Source organism: Bubalus bubalis, chromosome 6, assembly GCF_019923935.1.
Source record: "Bubalus bubalis isolate 160015118507 breed Murrah chromosome 6, NDDB_SH_1, whole genome shotgun sequence".
Lineage (NCBI taxonomy): Eukaryota > Metazoa > Chordata > Mammalia > Artiodactyla > Bovidae > Bubalus > Bubalus bubalis.
This window is the reverse complement of record NC_059162.1, coordinates 86012217-86031413: the sequence shown is the minus strand read 5'-3', so window position 1 is coordinate 86031413 and position 19197 is coordinate 86012217. Positions and strand designations below refer to the sequence as shown.

General features: G+C 43.9%; 1 protein-coding gene across 17 annotated transcripts in view; it reads left to right on the top strand.

Moving 5' to 3' along the window:
• FGGY (FGGY carbohydrate kinase domain containing) overlaps positions 1-19197 on the top strand; it is a 508405-nt gene that overhangs the window by 397886 nt on the left and 91322 nt on the right. For all 17 annotated transcript variants that reach the window (XM_044944924.2, XM_044944922.2, XM_044944923.2 and 14 more), the window contains 3 exons: positions 4011-4085; positions 10330-10450; positions 16491-16585. In XM_044944924.2, coding sequence (XP_044800859.1) covers positions 4011-4085; positions 10330-10450; positions 16491-16585 — 291 coding nt within the window. The remainder of the gene's footprint in view (positions 1-4010; positions 4086-10329; positions 10451-16490; positions 16586-19197) is intronic.

Genomic DNA, 19197 nt, shown 5'->3' with positions numbered 1-19197 from the left:
AGCTCTAAACTGTGGCCCAATAACTTTTCCTAACCTGTTGAGGTCAGGCCAGTTGTGAAGAAGAAAGAGAGACCACTTATGACTTGTGATCTTTACCAAGCACCACTGCACTCCCTGGGGCTGGTGTTCACAGAGGGTGTTCGGCTGAGGGGCCTTAGGGCAGGGCTGAAATCCTGTCCACTCTGCTCCTTTTTATAATTCACTCTTCTCGATGGAATGTCCTGCATTTAGTCCACCTAGCAGGAGCACCATTTTCTAAATCACACAACAGCCCCATACAACCTACAGGGTCACTTCTTTTGCTTCCCAGGTGGTGCAGTGATTAAGAATCTGCCTCCAATGCAGGAGACACGAGTTTAGTCTCTGGGTCAGGAAGATTCCTCTGGAGTAGGAAATAGCAACGCAGGTGGCTCAGATGGTAAAGAATCTGCCTGCAATGTGGGAGACCCTGGTTTGATTCTCAGGTTGGAAAGATCCCCTGGAGAAGAGAATGGCTATCCACACCAGTATTCTTGGGGCTTCCCAGGTGTCTCAGACAGTAAGGAATCTGCCTGCAATGAGGGTTCTGCCGGCAGAATCTTCCTGCAGACTGGGTTTGATTCCTAAGTCAGGAAGATCCCCTGGAGGAGGGAATGGTTACCCAATCCAGTATTCTTGCCTGGAGAATTCCAAAGGAGACTGGCAAGCTACAGTTCATGGGGTTTCAAAGAGCCAGACATGACTGAGCAACTTAACACTTTAACTTACTTTCTTTTACTGCAGTCTCATAGAAATCACTTCTCTGATGAGGAAGAGAAAGTGTGGAGGTTGGGGGAGGGGGACGAGCATGAAGTAAGCAACTATTAAGTGGTGGTCCAGTGTTTTTCTTTCTTGGGGTGTGGAGAAAATATACCCACTCCACCTCTGTGAATTTGCGAGGGGCTGAGGGAATAGATACTGTCTTTCCTGGTGGCTCAGACAGGAAAGAATCTTCCTGCAGTGCAAGGGACCCAGGTTTGATCCCTGGATTGGGAAGACCTCCTGGAGAAGGAAATGGCTACCCACTCCAGTGTTCTCGCCTGGAGAATTCCATGGTCAGAGGAGCCCGGTGAGCTATAGTCCATGGTGTCCTAAAGAGTCAGACATGACAGGAGCAACTAACACTTTCACTTTTTTTTTCACTTTTATAATTGTATATGACAGAGAGGGATAGGATGTTAGAAGAGAGAATGGCATTCATAAAGAAATAGGAGCACTGAAGCGCCACATTCACCAAGTATTAGCTTAGTGCTGCTGTGTACCAGGCTCAATGGCAGGCATGGGAGGTACTGAGGTGAGTAACATAGAGTCTGTCAGAACACCTGGGTTCTGGCTTCCATGAACCTCTGGATTCTCTCTTAAGCAAACTGCTTTCTCCTCTGTGTCATAAACCTCTATGGTATCAGTGTGGTTCATGTTCTCCTAGTTCCAACATTCTTACTGCATATTTAGGCCTCTGGAGAACTTTCTGAGAGATGTTCCTTCCAAGTTCTTGGCTGGAAAATATGTACCCCAAGAGCTCCTTTCTGGTTTCTCCTTCAAACCTCCCATGCTCCTTTGTGTTCATATCAACACCACTACTATCATTGAGTGGCTTCATAATCTGCCCTCCATCAGCAGGTAGCTCTACTGAATTCAGGAATACCCACTTTAGCAGACTTAGATGAGTAATCAGAACACCTGGGTGACTTCCCTGGTGGTCCAGTGGTTAAGACCCTGTGCTTCCACTGCAGGGGACATGAGTTCGATCCCTGGCCAGGGAACTAGATCCCACAGGCTATGCAGCCAAAAAGTTAAAATATAAATAAATAATCATGTGCCGTGTGCTCAGTCATGTCTCGCTTTTTGCAACCCCACTGAATGCAGCCTGACAGGCTCCTGTGTCCGTGGGATTCTCCAGGCAGGAATACTGTAGTGGGTTGCCATTTCCTACTCCAGGGAATCTTCCTGATCCAGGGATCGAACCCACACCTCCTGTATCTCCTGCATTCCAGGCGAATTCTTTACCCACTGAGCTATCAGCAACCCACCCCACCCCACCCCACCCCCCAAAAAAAAACCAGCCAGAACACTGGATGTTAAGTGAGAATAGAAAAGATGAGACACTGGGGAAGAGAGTGGGATTGACCATGGGCAGAATCACTCACAGAAGACAGGGAAGGTGTTTCTGCTTCAGACTGAAGGCAATGGGGGGACAATTTTTCACATGATCAGTTTACTTTTGAGAATAAGCACTAGCTCCCTTGTAGAGAGGAGCAAGCCCCATTGGAAACAGGGAGATTTGATCAGGAGCTATTTCAGCAATCAGGAAGAATGTGCTGAAGGACCTGGATTAAGGAAGTGACTGACAAGATGAAGAGAGGGGATGGATTCAAAATAAATTTGGGAGCTCAAATGTACAAGACTTGGAGACTGATTAAACACAAGAAGGGAGAGAAAAGTCAGGGGAAAGTGCTCCCAGATTTATGGTTTGAGTAGTGGAGGGATATCTGTGCCCTGTAACAGGCCAAGGCTGACGCCTTAATCCTGGCCGGAGGTGGAATCTGGAGAAAATGATAAATGGGGCTGGAACGATTGAAGGACAGAGACCTGGGTAGACCAGTAGGCTCCCCCATTTTAGTACAGGCTGTATGTCACCATTTCATTGAACTCAGAAATGTAAATACCGTTGCTGCTGCTGCTGAATGTCGCTTTAGTCATGTCCGACTCTGTGCAACTCCATAGACGGCAGCCCACCAGGCTCCCCTGTCCCTGGGATTCTCCAGGCAAGAACACTGGAGTGGGTTGCCATTTCCTTCTCCAATGCATGAAAGTGAAAAGTGAAAGTGAAGTCAGTCAGTCATGTCCGACTCTTAGCGACCCCATGGCCCTCAGCCTACCAGGCTCCTCTGTCCATGGGATTTTCCAGGCAAGAGTACTGGACATAAATTAATTTTGTCATGAAAATCTGAAGTGAACTGGGGCACTGATGCCCACGAGCTTCGGACTAGACTTAAAGAAACCGGCAGTCTTCACCCTCTAGAAATGTCCCAAGAGAACACCTTCACAAACGGGAGACATGAAAGTGAGACCATGAACAAGTCTTGAAACTACCCAAATCCAGTAACCTCTTGTCCTGGAACCTCTCAGAAATTTACATGCTCCATAAAAAAGCATGTGGTTTGGATTGACTTTAATGGAATTCCCTTGCAAACCACAGATTCTAAGTTATCCCCTAGTAGGTATAACATTCAGAGAAGGCAATGGCACCCCACTCCAGTACTCTTGCCTGGAGAATCCCATGGATGGAGGAGCCTGGTGGGCTGCAGTCCATGGGGTCACTAAGAGTCGGACACGACTGAGTGACTTCACTTTCACTTTTCACTTTCATGCATTGGAGAAGAAAATGGCAACCCACTCCAGTGTTCTTGCGTGGAGAATCCTAGGGACGGGGGAGCCTGGTAGGCTGCCATCTATGGGGTTCGCACAGAGTCGGACATGACTGAAGCGACTTAGCAGCAGCAGCAGCAGCAGGTATAACATTTATAGGAGACATGTTAGTTTACTCTGAATACCCCACTGATTTCTGACAGTAGCAGAACTCAGAATAAGATCATCTTTTACTAGAATGCCAGTGCTACATGTTGATTTCTGTAAGCCAAAGAAAATAGGTGTTGGTAATAAAAGAATAATGTTTTCAGATAAGAAGAAAAATATTTAATTCATTCCATGCTAATAAATACCAAACACAATCTCCTAAGAAAAACCACACACAATCTCCTTATACTGTTTGGCTTGTTTTTCTCTAATCCAACGCAAGGCATTTTCTTTGGGGGAAGAAAGAATACTTTTTCCAGGTCTGGAGATTAAACAATTTAGTAGTCGCTTCACGTTCAGCTTACAAAAAGGGGATTTGCATATGAACTTGCTTCGGCAAGAAAACACATCTGAGCGTGTTTCATGGGAACTATCTCTAACCATAGCTCCATCTTTTCTTTTCTTCATCCCTATAGGTCACTGGATTGAAACTATCTCAGGACCTCGATGATCTTGCCATTCTCTACCTGGCCACAGTTCAAGCTATTGCTGTAAGACACTTGAATGCCATTTTTAAAGAGATTTAGGTCTATTGATAAAGTTGAGACTGCATATCCCCCAGAATACATCATATGCTGTTGTGACAGAGATTCTAGGGAGCTTGCCAAAAATAGATGCTTGTCCAGAAGGAAATTCTGAAGATCTTTATCTGCTTTACTAATAGCTTCACATAGCTGAGAACTAAAAGGAGTTAAAATCTTAGAACATCTTACCTACCATTTATCTAATTTGTCTTCTAAGTTCAATTAAATAGAAGCAAGCAAGCAGATGCCATGTTCTTGTGCATTAAGAAGAGCTGGTGTTAAGAATGTCCAGATTTATAAAATATGTGATATTGTTCACTTTGCAAAAGCATCCAGTCTGGGGTTCCTTTAAATAGTAAGCTTCCTTGGAACATGAAACTGTTTGTTTTTATAATTATGTGCTTAAATGAAAGCATTGGATGGTTAGGGAAGGAGAAAGGGGAGAATTCAGTGTTAGGAACTCCTAAACTGAAGATCAACTGGAAATGAAAACAAGTTTTTAGAAGGTCAAGCATCACTGTCTAAGGACTCATTGTCTAGAGGTGATCTGTGAGTGAGCTACAGGAGGGCTCTAAACCCTGAAATAACATGAAAGATTGCATGTATGTGCATGTTAGAAAGTGCATTTGAAGGGAGTGAGTCATGGCTTTCAGGATCTCAGAGCTGGTAGGAACTCCAAAATAACAATAATCCAGTGAGGCTTAGTTGCTCTGCTCTGGAAAGGGAGTTGGAGACTAAAGGAAAGGAGAATCAGTTCCCTGAATTCTGAGTTATAATTTATTTTTCAGAAATATACCTACTTAAGCAAAGTACTTTTATTTATTCATGCTATATAGATATAACTATATGCTATTCAATTACTCTGTTCTCCACATACCACTTTCATATCCTCGTTGGTTTAAAGAATAGAATTACATACATATTTTCTATATGTCCATATCATCAACTAAAGTACTTTCCTTATGTTTGGGTTTACCCAGGTACCACATACATACAATAAAAGAGCTGAGTTGGCCAACACAATTAAATAATCCTTTTTAGTTTATAAGCAAGTTTATCTAGAAACAACTTACTGAAGCAACTGTCTTATTGATATAAGAGCTTATCCAGTCCAGTAATACCAGTCAGCCTGCTTTATTTATGGGAACTTGGTTAAAAAAAAAAAAAAAGGATAGTTCTGACATCTCTCAAAATGGCAAGAGTGACTAGTATGAAAAGATGAAAAAATGGAGAACAGAAATATGCATCAGTAATAAAGGTAGTTATTTAGTGATCTTGCTTTATAGTAAAGATAATAATAATAAATGATATAGTTTTGAGATATTATATACCAGGTAGTAGGCTAAATATTTTACATACATTATATGACTTTACCTTATAAGAGAGCAATTATAATCCCCGTTCCAAAGATTAGAATCTAAGCCTAAGTGAGGTTAATTAACTTGCTCAGTTTCATACCGCTAGTAAGTGGCAGAACTGGGATTTGAACCCACAGCTTTGTAAAATAAACCTGGGTACACAGTGTATTGAGGAGCTTTTATTTTCTGATGTTAATGTGTGGAAAGTCTTATAGTGGAATGAATCACAGGCATTAAAATGAATAATCCAGGAAAATATCAGAGCTCGATGAGGCTCATCCTTCTGAGTCCCTGCTAAGAGGGAAACATGAAGAAGGAGGCCACCCAGGATGAGCCAAGGATCACCATCATCTGATGATCATCACTGTTCCCTCTCACTGATGCCCACTGCCTGTGCCAGGCACCAAACAGGGTACCTTACCCACAGTGAGTAACCCTGTAAGTAGGTGGGCTTGTCTCATTTTACAGACAGGGAACACTGCTTGCCAAGGTCAAACAGCTAGTGCATGGCAGAGTCAGAATCTGAACCTCTGTCCTTCTGCTCTCTGGCTTTTGCTCTTTCATGTTACCATGCTACCATTGCTCTTGGATCAGTTTGTAAAAGCTACGTGATTGAAATAAGCCTTTAGGCATTCCCAAGAACAGTTTTGATTTGACACATTTTAGAAAACATCATTAATCTGGCCAGGATTGTCCCACAGAGTCCCCTTCCTGGTAAGAACAGTGTAGCAGAAATCCAAGAATGTACAGTGCAGGCCAGGGGTGGGGGAAGGCTGGGGTGGGGGAAGCCAACTACATTTTCCCGAACACCACACACTTGGCAAATCACTTTTGTATGTAATAGGTCGTACATGTATTAAAAGCTATCATATTTATTCTCTCCATTGTTTTAATGACCTTTATAGCACCACAAAGGAAAGGCAATTGAAGACAGATTTTTCAATAAGGCTATGTTGTGCAGTCCATTGAACTGTGAGGAGTTCAGTCTGTTTTGCAAAAGTATCTGGGTGTTCTGATCTTTTAGTTCATTTGTGTGTTTTAATGTGCATTTTAATGAGCATTCTAATACCAGAGATTTTCCCATGATGTTCAAAAAAATGTGTTCACTGACTATGAATATTCCTTACACCTATTGATTATAAAGTTATTTAAGCACAGTCCTCTCCATAGCAATTTCTATGGTTGACATTTTCTAAGAACAGAATGAAATTAAAGAGATATTGTAGTGAAGTTAATTTGAGACTATGCAAAAGCCTTCATGAAGTGAAATTCTCTCTTGACCAAGCTTAATTGAAAGACCTGTCAAACACTCAGTTTATCCATAGCCTGTTCATCTATAGTTTTCTTTGCAGAATAGACTCTTTAAAAGTACTATTTGCATTTGAAGTCTCTCTATTTGCATTTGGTTCTGTACATTCCCAGTGGAACGGCCTAATTTTAATTTAAATTTCTCTGTGAAAACATTTTTTCCAGAAAGGTGAGCACAAAATCATTTTAGCACAAAGCCCTTTGGTGGGGCGTTTAAGGAGGGTGGAGTGTTTCACACAGAGTGGTGTTTGAGTTGCCGAAAGGGAAGGCCCTGTAACTAACCAGCAGCCTGAGTGGGAATTTCCTGCTGACAATGCCACACGGAGGATAGACCGGCCATCCCAGCCCCTCTGGAGGGAGCGCCTCTTGTTCTGATCGCTTCGCAACTTTTCCCAGAGAATGTGCTTTGTGTTACTCTCCTCTCAGGCCTGCTAATCACAAGAGCCCCCAGGTTTCTGGTTTTAGAAATATCAGAAATATCCATTTTGCACGGCATCTCCATGCACGTTAGGAGGCAGCTTCCCCTCCCCTGAAGCAGACTGCATGGCTTTAAGCAAATTATGGAAATCCTAAATGGGGATAATAATATGCAGCTTTTGATTTTTTTTTCATAAAATTAGAAGTGATGTTAAAGAGCAGAGCAGAGTGCTTAGCCTATAGCTAATAACCAGAATAGCTCTCATTTCTAAATACCTTCCGTGTACTAGACACTCTTCTGTGAGCTTTACATATGCTGTCTACAGCAGCAACTTTGCAAGGTAGATATTTCTGTATTTCATCAAGTCTAAGATCACATTTTAAATTTTCGTTGCATATTAACATTTTAGACAGTCCATGGAGTTATCAAATGAAAAATATGATGTTTTATTCCCATTTTTAAAATGAGAATTGAGTCATGGAAAGGTTAGGTGTGAATTTGATTCTAAAAGTAGGTAAAATGCCTGAATGCCTTCCCAGGCTTTTTTTTTTTTTTTTAAATTCAAAAGCCATACTCTTATTTCCTAGGTGCAGATTCATGCTCCTAGAGTAGACTAGGGTTACCTGGAATCCACGGACACCAAATGATCCATGGCAGATGTAAGGCCATTTGTAGGGCTCCTAAAATTAATTATAATACTATTTTATATATGACTTTTTTCTGGGGAGGTCAGTAGGCTTTATCATATTCTCAAGAGGGTTCATGACTGCCGCAAAAAGCTTAAGAAAGAACACCTGGGGGTAATCAGGCATATTCAATAAGCAGGATCTGGTCTTATAGGGTACAACGTGTTTTAATCTTTTCTTTAACACACTACATCTGTGGATGATCTTTGGAGGCCCAAGTTTTATCTAATCCATATTCTTACTAGACTCGCTAATAGCTCCAACAAACCTGAGACCTGTGGGCTGGAAATGCCTGGTTCTGCTCCTGAACTGCCCCCACTATTGCAGGAAGGGGGACCTCTTCCAGGACTCAAAAAGGGGTCTAATACTCGGAAATGAACTGTCCAAGGAAACACATGTGCTGACAAAGCAAGAGACTTTATTGGGAAGGGGCACGCGGGCAGAGAGCAGCAGGGTAGAGAACCCAGGAGAACTGCTCTGCCATGTGGCTCAGTTTCAGGTTTTATGGTGATGGGATTAGTTTCCTGGTTTTCTCTGGCCAGGGTCCTTCCTGGTGGTGCAAGCACTGCTCAGTCAAGATGAATGTCAGCAAGAAGGATTCTGGGAAGTCGTAGGACATGTGGTGTCTCCTTTTGACCTTTCCTGAACTCTTCCACTTGGTGGTGGCTTATTAGTTCCAGGTTCCTTGCTAGGACCTCCTCCATCCCTCATCATTTACTCCACAGCAATCAGGATTTTCTGCATCCTGATGATTTCCTAAACCCTCATCCCTTCCTTTGGTGAAGCTCAGATACTGCATGCCCTCAAGCTGAGCTGGTGTCTCCTTCTTTGTGCACTTGAATGCCATCTGACCAGAACCTCTGTCTACCTTCACTGAACCTGTGAAGCCCACACCCCACCTTCTTGGTGTTTGCACCATCTCTTACCTCCCAGATCCTTAACCTCCCTTTCTCCCTTGACCTTCTCCTTCCCCTTGACCTTTTCTTCCATCTGCCTCAGCCACTTCCTGTGTGCACACCTGGGACTTGGTCACTCTCCATAGTTGCTCTCTCTGAACATCTCAAGGGCTATCGTGACACCAAAATACCTCCTCCCTCATTTCTTCCCAGAGCCACTTTCTCTAACATCACTGTGCAGCTGCCTCCTAACGTCGTATCACAGTTCATCTTTTTGTTTTTAATCCTCTCTCAAATAAATGATGATTTGGAGACTTCCAGTTTTTTAATGTTCTAGGAAATTATGGTTTTTAGCTACTCTAATACCCTACCTAAAACTAATGACTTATGTATTAAGATTCACCTTGATGACCCTATGGTAGTATCTTCTTGTCAAGCATCAGTTTTTACTGAGTTTCGTGAAATGAACAAGAGAAGGATGAAAATAACACATTTTCGAAAGATAGGAAGACACAAGGGCTGAAATGAAAATACGGTGAAGCTTGAGCCAAACAGGGCATGTGGTTTCTGCATCATCTCAGATCACTAAGGACTGATGAGGAATGGATTCTGGCACTGGAAACCATCTCATTAGAACCACTACCTGGCTTCAGGTGATAACAAAGGTCCTTTTAGCCCTTTGCCAGCCTGAAGTCTTGTGGCTCACCTTCCTTGTGCAATGAAAGCCCTCTTTCCATGTTTCTGCTGCTGAGTTTGTTGGCGCCATTTCCAAGGAACTAACTTCTTTAGTTCCTCTTTAGGGAAGGAAAACTGACTTAGAGATCTCCAGCAGAGATCTTTCGACACAGAGTTTTTTGGAGCAGAGCTGCCAGTCACTCCATTCCCCATAACTCAGAGAGCAGAGGTCCCCAGCCTGCCAGGTTGCACAACAGGAGGTGAGTGGCAGGTGAGCTAGTGAAGCTACATCTGTATTTACAGTTGCTCCCCATCACTCATGTTACCAACTGAGCTCTCCTTCCTGTCAGATCAGCCACAGCATTAGATTCTTATAGGATCACGAATCCTGCTGTGAACTGCACATGTAAGGGATCTAGGTTGCACGTTCCTTATGAGAATCATCCAGAAACCACCAACCCCACGCCAGTCTGTGGAAGAATTGTCTTCCACAAAACTAGCCCCTGGCCAAAAAGTGTATCGTAGAGGATCTGGACCATAGTGGATACTCATCAAATCTGTGTAGTTGAATGAACTGTGTTAACACTGTCAACTTGTTTTGTCAATGTATGACTACTTATAGAAGCAAATGGTATAATAATTCAGAAGGTTTTGAAATCAGGCAGACCCAGGTTGGAATTCCCACTCTGCAACTTAATATAATGGCATTATCACGAGCAATGTAATCTCCTTGAGTCCTGACTTTCTAAGAGAATATATATATGTCAGGCTCCAAGTACAGGTTCTACTGCTGGGTGAACACTTAGCAAATGTTCTATATCGTTTCCCTTTGCTACCATGCTGATGCTTTCTTCTATTTTTCCTTTTAAGTTCGGGACACGCCTCATTATAGAGGCCATGGAGTCAGCAGGGCACTCGATCAGCACCCTTTTCCTGTGTGGTGGCCTCAGCAAGAATCCCCTTTTTGTGCAAATGCACGCGGACATCACTGGTAAGTCTGAGGAGGGGGAGAAGAGGTCATCCTAGACTTGACAGCACATGAATGTGGCCAAGATCTAGACAGGGTAGAAAAAAGGAGGATATAGGTGGGGTGCCATATTATTTGGAGCATTTATGTTGAAATGATTTTTTTCCTTAAGTTAACTGCTGTTGTCATACCAGGAAAAGTGACTTCTATGTGTATCCAACTACTGGATGATGGTAAGAAATAAGAGAAGTTGGCAAGGGCCAGATCTTAATTTTCAAATACTTACTTAAGAGTCTTGAGTACCTCTTCTCATACCCCACTTTGGGTAGTATTGAAGATACAGAGATGAAATCATGATTCTTGCCCCCAGAGAGCTCAGGGTCTGTGGAAGAAGGCAGACAGCAAACAGACACGTCAAATCTAGTGTAGCAAGAGCTCTGAGTGAGAAAAGCACAGGGTGTTATGGAAACACCATGACCTTGCCCTGGTTTGGATCTGTAACAGTGCAGGGCAAGTGACTGGCGGAAGTGATAAGCAAACCGTCTTAAAGAAAGATCGCAGAGCCTGGCTATGGTGGGAGCTGCAGGTGTCTGGCTGCTGGTGGGAATTTGAGCCCTGATTCAGATGTCAAGATCCTGTGATTCCTTCTCAACTCATCAGAACCAGAGATCATGACACAGATGGAGGGAATCCTGGGTAATGGGCTGATCCCTCTGTGATCTGAGCAGACAAAAGCAAGCAGGCTTCATAGTGCAGACTCCTGGGCCCCATGGAAGGGACCCCATGAATAGGAGGCCTGCTTGAGTCCCACTGGCTGACCTGGGCTCCTATCCCTCTGGACCTGCTGCCCTTGTGCCTTTTGCTCCCTTCTCTCCCACTGTCTCCTGGGAACTCATGTTCCCACTCCCCACCACCACACAGAGGCCATGTACCAGGGCAGGGCAAGCAGAGGGAAGTGGGAAAGGATTGAACCCTGCTCACAGCCCCAACTCCAGTCTCATCCGATTCTCCCTCCACTGGCCTCCATTCATCATGATCTCTTGCTGCCCCCCTGTCCCCTGCATGCCATACCTCTGATGAATGGGGGGGTCCAGTTTTCTGCCAGACTCTCCCTCCCCCCCTCCAGGCCACACAGATACCCACAGGTGAGAGCTTTCCCACACATGATGGGCAACGTCACCCCTTCACGTTATAAGATCAAACTCTGTTGCTGAACCCCTTCTTAGAGGTAGGGAAACGGAAGCATAGGCCAGTGAACAGTATCAAAAGCACACGGTCTAAGGGTAAGTATGTAAAAATAGGAGTAGAATTGACTATACTCAACTGCACTCCTACTCTGTGTCAATGTAAATCACTTTATTGACATTTAATCTGCACACACCACCAAAGGTAGGAATCGGTGCCCATGTCTTACAGACAGGAAAACTGAGGATCAGGGAGGTGACTTATATTGACTGTCCAAGGTCAGACACCTGGTAGGTGCCGGACTAGGATGGTACCGGGTGTGTCCAGACCTAATGTCCTCTACACTATGCTGCTGACCCAGGTTTCTTAACTTTTCTGCCCAGTTTATAACCATTTAATGATGAATCCCCCTTTCCTAAAGTGTCCAAAACCTATGGAAATGGGCCATTTGGAGGCAGAAAAGAAGACATAAAAAAGGAGCCCAGATTACCTTATAATTTTCCCTAAGAGAAAAGCCATAACTAGCTTGTTCAAATACAATTCATACTTCAGATCTGATCTGTGAGTGACTTTCCAACATCCAGCCTCCAAAGAGCCATCAAGACTTCCTACCTGGATCTAGGAAGGGAGATAGAATCAACTCTGCCTGACACATCACCCGAGGGAATAGGAAACAACGGCCCGAGAGCAGGGCAGCCGGCCCTGACTCTGCACTGTGGCTCCAGCCTTTAGGAAAGTGAGTTCTCTTCCAGGCCTCACACCACTGAGCTGACTCAGAAGAAAGGGGTGCAGTGGCTTCATAGAAAGTTCTACTTTGGAAACTGTTCTGCTTTAGGCTGTCAAATGAAAAGGCTGTTAATCGTTATTTGGATTCCGATTGAAACTGGACCCTTTGTCTCTGACTGTGGACCAGTTACAGTTTTGAACAAAGGGATCTTTTCTTTGGCCTGAAATGCCTCTGCCTGGGGAAGCCTGTGATTGACAAGTGATGGCAAAGTGCATCTGCCTTGAAATGCTTTGGGTTCTGCTAGACTCATTAATGCATCAGATAAAATAGTTCACATTCCAGGCAAAGCTGCCTTCTTCCTCTCCTTCACCCAGCACTCTGCAAAAAGAACACATTTGCATTTGTTTCTGTAAAAGACGGGTACACAAGTTGTGGGTGTATAGGTAGAGTGTTTGGTGCCTTTAAAATTGTAATTGCTCTAGTTTTCCTGCAAACAAAGCTATAGAAAGAGCCATAGACCTGATACATGAGTCTCAGGAATACATGTGAAAACATAATGGAATTTGGCAGATTCATTGGAGATAGTATAGAATAATGGAGCAGAGCACTAGCTCTGTGACTTTAGGCAAATTGCTTTACCACTCAGCCTCATTTCCCCCTTCTGAAAGGTAGAAATAATATTCTTTCCCTCGTAGAGAGCATGCCGATGAATAAATACTCATGAGTTTGTGGGCACCAATCTCTGTGCTTAGCTTAAGATAAGTGTTCAATGAATGTTAGTTCACTTCTTCCCTTCAGGCAGCCCCACACTGAAAAGGAGGAGGTGCATTTTAGAAAAAAAGAAGTTAAATATTTTGTAAGCAAGCCTTTGCCATTTGGGGAACGGTCTGCTCCTGCCTGCTCCATGCACGCAGGGAGAGCAGGATTTTGCCAACTTGAGAAATGTCCTCTACGTGAGGAAGAAGAATCTTGTTGTACCCTGGGCATATAGTTAACTGTGGTTTCAAGAAATACTTGGTGTGTACTAAGTAATTATAGGTTTCTCTCACTGACTCGGGACTAAATGTTCCTCCTAAATTTTGTTTTGAAAAATTCTGGCCATTTCAGTAGGGGTTTCCCTGTGCCTGTCTTATTCATTATTCAGTCATTTACTCTTTCATGTATTCATTCTCTGAGTTTGGCACGGGCATGTAAAGAAGAACAGTCCTGTCCCGCCAAGAGGCTCATTACAAACAGAAAAAGTGTTCTTGTGCTCTGACCACTCTCCAGAGAGGATAGGGAGACCCAGAGGACATTGGTGTCAGTATGAGTCAGATCCAAGCAGAGAGCAGATGACACACTCACATTGGATTAACTGGAGAAAAGTCCAGTAAAGGGTCTGTTTAGAGGCATGGGCAGGGTTGAGGGAAACCCCAGCCACCAGGCAGTACCATAAGTCTACTCACAGTCTAACTACCCCGAGGCTTCCAGGGGCCAGGGTGGGAGGTAACCCACCTGGGGCTGAGGGGCTGCATGAAGAGGGGCCACCTGACTGCAGATGAGCTCAGTCAAGGATGCGATCAGAGGGCAGAGGCCTGCAGACATGGTCCATACAGGTCAGTGACCCAGGACCCAAATCAGATAAACATGAAGAATTTGGGATTTTCCAGGCAAGAATAATGGAATGGGTTGCCATGCCCTTCTCCAGGGGATCTTCCAAATCCAGGGATCAAACCCTCATCTCTTATGTCTCCTGCATTGGCAGGCGGGTTCTTTGCTACTAGTGCCACCTGGGAAGCCCAGTTTAGTGCTTTCTCTAAGCCACAAACTCTTTTAAGTGCCTTATTTACAATATCACTTTTTTTTTTCTTTAAGTATAGAAGTTGGGTCAGTTTTTTATGAGAATGTTCCGAAACAGTATTAAAAATGCTCAAATAAGCTTGTAAATTCTCACAACAACTCTGTGAGATCAGTGGAATTTCAACCTCATTTTGCAGCTGGGAAAACAGGCACAGAGAGGTTAAATAACTCACCTAGGGTCACACAGCTAAGACAGGGAGGAAGCCAAAATTCAAACCCTGGCAGCCTGACTCCAGAGTACTTTGGGCTGCAACTGGAGAGCTGAGAGGGGATCCACCCAGCTCCCCCTGGAGTCCCATTCCCAAGGACAGGGGCCATGAGCAGTTCTTCTTTGCTCAGACCAGTGAGGCTTTAACAGGGTAAAGAAGGCTAGGAGGCAAGCAGCATGTGGGATGATGTCATGTGATAAGTCCAAAGCCCATGGGATGGTCAAGATCACATTCCCGTCCCCACGATCCCCAGACTCTGCAAAGGCTTGTCGTGCTCTCTCCACATGTGGCCCACACAGCCCTCCCACGTGGCCTGGTGTCTGTCCTGCCTTCTGGATGACTGATGGGCATCTACCCCATTCTTTCCCCACTGGTCCACTTTCCAGCCCAGGTGAAGTGCATCTAGAAGGCCTTCGCCCCTCATTGAGATTCATCCTAACACCACCATTCTGAAAGGGGTTGTGTTGAGCCCTGCACATACCCTTTCCCATTAAATTCCAGCAAACCTGTTATTATCCCCATTTTACACAGGGGGAAACTGAGGCTAAAATGTATAAATGACTTGCTGAAGAACACAGGGCTAGTGGAACCAGGTTGAGCTTTTCCCAGAGACCACCCCATCTTATCAGCAAAATCTCCAGCACTGCCCCTGTGGATGGGGCTGGTATTCCTAAGTCCCCTGGGATATGTGTGAGAATTCTGTCCCCTGTTCCCTTCATCAAGGGTAGTGGGGGAAGGGACCCCAACCTTGGAGTGGGATGATGAGTTAAGAGATGGTGGGAGGGCAGAGGAGGCTATGTCCTGGAAGTCTTCCCCCGAAAAGACAGAAAGAAAAATCCAGTCTTTGGAAAAACAATGTCTTGAGTAAAGGAAGATCCTACAGGTCTGGCCACAGAGCTTACCTCTGTGGAGTTTGCTGCCATCTCCTGATTATCAAAAATATTTATATTTTATGTATTTTTTTTTTCATATGCACACATATAAAATACTAAGAATTCTAAATTATTCCTATTCATCTTAAGTCCACTTTGAGCTAGGAGTGTTCCTCCCTACCTGGTGGACCCCTGTTCATCCTTCAGATTCTTATTGAATCCTGAGCTCCACTGCTCTGACCCCCTTCCCCGTCTCAAAAATTTATTCGTTCATTATATAAGCACTTGCATGTGCTCAATACTGGTCTCAATTCTAGGGATTCAGCAGTGGACAAAATAAAGCCTCTGCCCTCATGGAGCTTGTGTTCTAGCAGACAAGACAGAAAACCAGAGAAGTAATAATACAGTGTTGGAGGGCATTGAGGAAGTCAAGGGGGATAAGGGATGTTGTGGGTAAGTTGTCATTTTCCTTCGGATGGCCAGGAAAGCCACAATGGAAAGACGTTTGCACAGACTTGCAGGAAGGAGTTGCCCCAGGGACATCCTGAAGGAAGTGACCCAGACAGGAGGAACAGCACAGGCAAGGCCTAAAGCTGATTCAGGAAAGAGCAAGGTGACCAGATCATGCGGCCTGGAGGAGAGGAGGAGCCAGTCAGGGTGGGAGAAGTAGCCCTGGTCCTGGAGTGCCTTGTCAGCCTTGGTAAGGGCTTTCGCTTGCACTCTGAGAGATGTAGGAGGCACCCCCCCAAGATTCATCACACCCTCTGTCACACTTCCCTTTTCTTAGTGCATCTCAGTTATAGACCGAACCCCATGTGAGGCCTCTGTCTCTTTCTCATCCATCTCCCCTTTGAGACCTGAGTAGCAGAGAAGTCGGATTCATCTCTGTCTACCATAGGCTCAGTAGAGCACTTCAGAAAAGTTTGTAGAAAACTACTTGAAATGGCAGGTAGCAGCTAGCAGAAGCCTAAAAACCCTAGGCAGAAAGGTCTCCTGAGTTGAGGTGTGTGTGTGTGTGTGTGTGTATTGGTTCCCAGGGACCCTTGTCTACTGTACTGGCAGGCAGAGACAGGGAAATCGTTTAGAACCAAGTAATCCTACAGAACTGGAACTGCAGGGGGCAGGGAGGGAGCCCTGCCGCTGCCTTTACATCAGGTGTTTGTGCTGCTGGGGCTGCTGACTGGCTCCCCTGGCCCTGCTCCCTAACCAAGGTGTGGCCTTGTTCTGCACAGGCATGCCTGTGGTCCTGTCGCAAGAGGTGGAGTCTGTTCTTGTGGGCGCTGCTGTTCTGGGGGCCTGTGCCTCGGGGGATTTCGCTTCTGTACAGGTATGTGAGGACCAAGGGGTGGGCCGTGGCCCCGCCCCTGTCTGGGGCTGTCCTTCGTCTTGACAGCAGCTCATGTCTTGCAAAACACACACAGGATATAATTAAGAAATGATATGTTCCAGCCAGGGAAAGCACAAACACTTCTAGCCTCAGACGTATTTATTGCAGTTTTCATTTGACTTGGCCTTCGTTACTGTCAGTCGTTCTGTTCTTCTATTGGCTTTCTTTCTTTTTTTTTTCCTCCTTTAAAATAGCTCTTACATGATTTCATCTAAATTTCCCCATTTTTTTTTTCTTTTAGCAAGTGAAACAGGTAAGGTAGAAAACTTAAATTTTTCATGTGAATTTCTGATTTTTATTTGCTCCCTTCATCTCCACCAACCACTTTTGAAATACCTCCGAGGCCTCTTTCAACAAGAGACACAAATGAAAATGTTTGTAAAAGGGAATTAAAAGAAAAAATAAGGAACAGAGATACAGGAAGAAGGAAACAACTTGCTGGTGATGATGGAGCACACAATTTGACTCTGAGCTTCCTGGCAGCCAAGACAAAAAAGAACACATGATAAGTTGCATAATTCTTATTTTCAAAAAGAGGAAGCATATTAGTCTCTTTGGGAGACAAAGCTTTTCCTCCCACCAAATTGCAAAAGACTTTTCACACATGGGTTTTATGGAGAGATTTTGAGTTGTAAAATAATAAGGCTAACAATAGGTTTACAAAAAGGTAGAGAAACAATATGGATCAGGGCTCAGAGCACCAGCTCTGCAGTCAGCCCTCACTTGACTTGCTACAAGTTCTGTGATCTGCTGTCCACTCTGTTTCTTTATCTATAATAATAATCAGGAGCACATGAGTTCTTTCTCTGAATCAGGAATGTACATTCAGTCCCACAACAGCTCTATTATCCCCCTTTTATAGTTGATGAGTCTGAGGCAAAAGAAGTTAAATAACTTGGCTTATGTTGAAACAGCTAGTAAATGCCAAAATCAAGAAGTCTGGCTCCAAAGTTGTAACTGAAAGTCGAAGAAGTATTTGTTCAGCTGAGCATCAGAGAGCTTAAGTGACTTGCCCACGGTCTCAAGGTTGGGACTAGAAGCCAGGTTTTCCATTAGTAGCTCAGTAATGAGAGCTTTATTTATTGTAACCTTCTTTTGTACCAAGAACTATTCTAGGTCCTTTTCGTATAATCTTCCTGGTACCTCTCACAACCCACATGGGCAACAGAGATCCAGAAAGATTACAGAATTTAAGGGTACATATTGGAAATGGTCACATGCAAGGGTCTCATTCCAACACTTTTGAAAGTGTAATGCCCTGCACCCTGTCCAAGCCTCTCAAGCTGATGCTTATGAAATATCTCTTCCAAAGAATTGAACCCATTCATAACTGCTTGTGGATTTTAACTGGAGTTTTTATACAAAGATGGGAGAGTTGAATTTTCAACATTTTTCTGGATTTTCTGGTAACTGTCAGAAACGTCACATGGAGGTATTTATTGTTGAAATGTCAGTGACTTATTTTAATGTATTGATTGATGAAGATGTTCTCAGAACTAGCTGCCTTGCCCTCCCTGGGATGAAGCATAATTGCTAAAACAAAGCAATAGAGATGCTTACTAAGGCTCTGCATATGTTAATTCATATTATGAACTGGAAGTTTCTTTTCCCTTAAAATTCAAATGTTGAATCCTGAATCCTGCAGCATGATGATATTAGAGATGTGGCCTCTGGGAGGTAATTTGGATTAGGTGAGGTCATGAGGGTGGGACCTCTATGGTGAGATTTGTGCCCTTCTAAGAAGAGATACCGGACCTTGCTTTCTCTCTGTTATGTGAGGACACAGCCGAAAGGTAGCCATCTGCAAACCAGAACCAACCCTGCTGGCACCTTGATATTGGCGCCTTGAGAAAATAGATTTATGTTGTTTAAACACTCAATCTGGTATTTCGTGATGTCAGCCCAAGCAGATGAAGACACCTCATTTAATCTTGACAGTCTCCAGGTAGGGCTTTTTATTCCTGTGTTATATATGAAGAAAACCAGGCTCAGAGACGTTTTAAGAAATTTGCCCAAGGCTACAGTTAATAAGGGACAGAAACAAAATTGAAATCAAGGTCATATATATCCTCTGCCGATTTTCATTCTGTTTTTATTTATATTTTTCTTTTTTCTTGAAAAATGTTTTTTGGCTTCTTAAATGTTCAAGGGTGAATTTTCTGAAAAGGAATGTCATTGGTCACAAGGAGATTGTCTACAGCCAAAACAGAGTAGTGCGACATGATCTGACTGTTCTGTCCAATTCTTCATACCATGACTTATAGCTCCTCATTGATATTTTAGTCATATTTGGAGTTTCTAACTCTGAGAATATTCCACTCACATCTTCTCCTAGATGAAAACTGAGCCTCATCCCACACTGACGTCTTCTTCACTACATAATATTCTCCCTTTGTCTTCCAGAAAAGTATCTAAGATAAGGTAGATTGAATGTTGGAATCAGTGACTTGAGTAGCAACTGCAAGGCTTACCACATTTTAAAGACAAGCTCCCATTCTCTGTTCAACCCACAGAATTAAGTGCCTCTCCTGATTATTTTTAGGAGACACTAT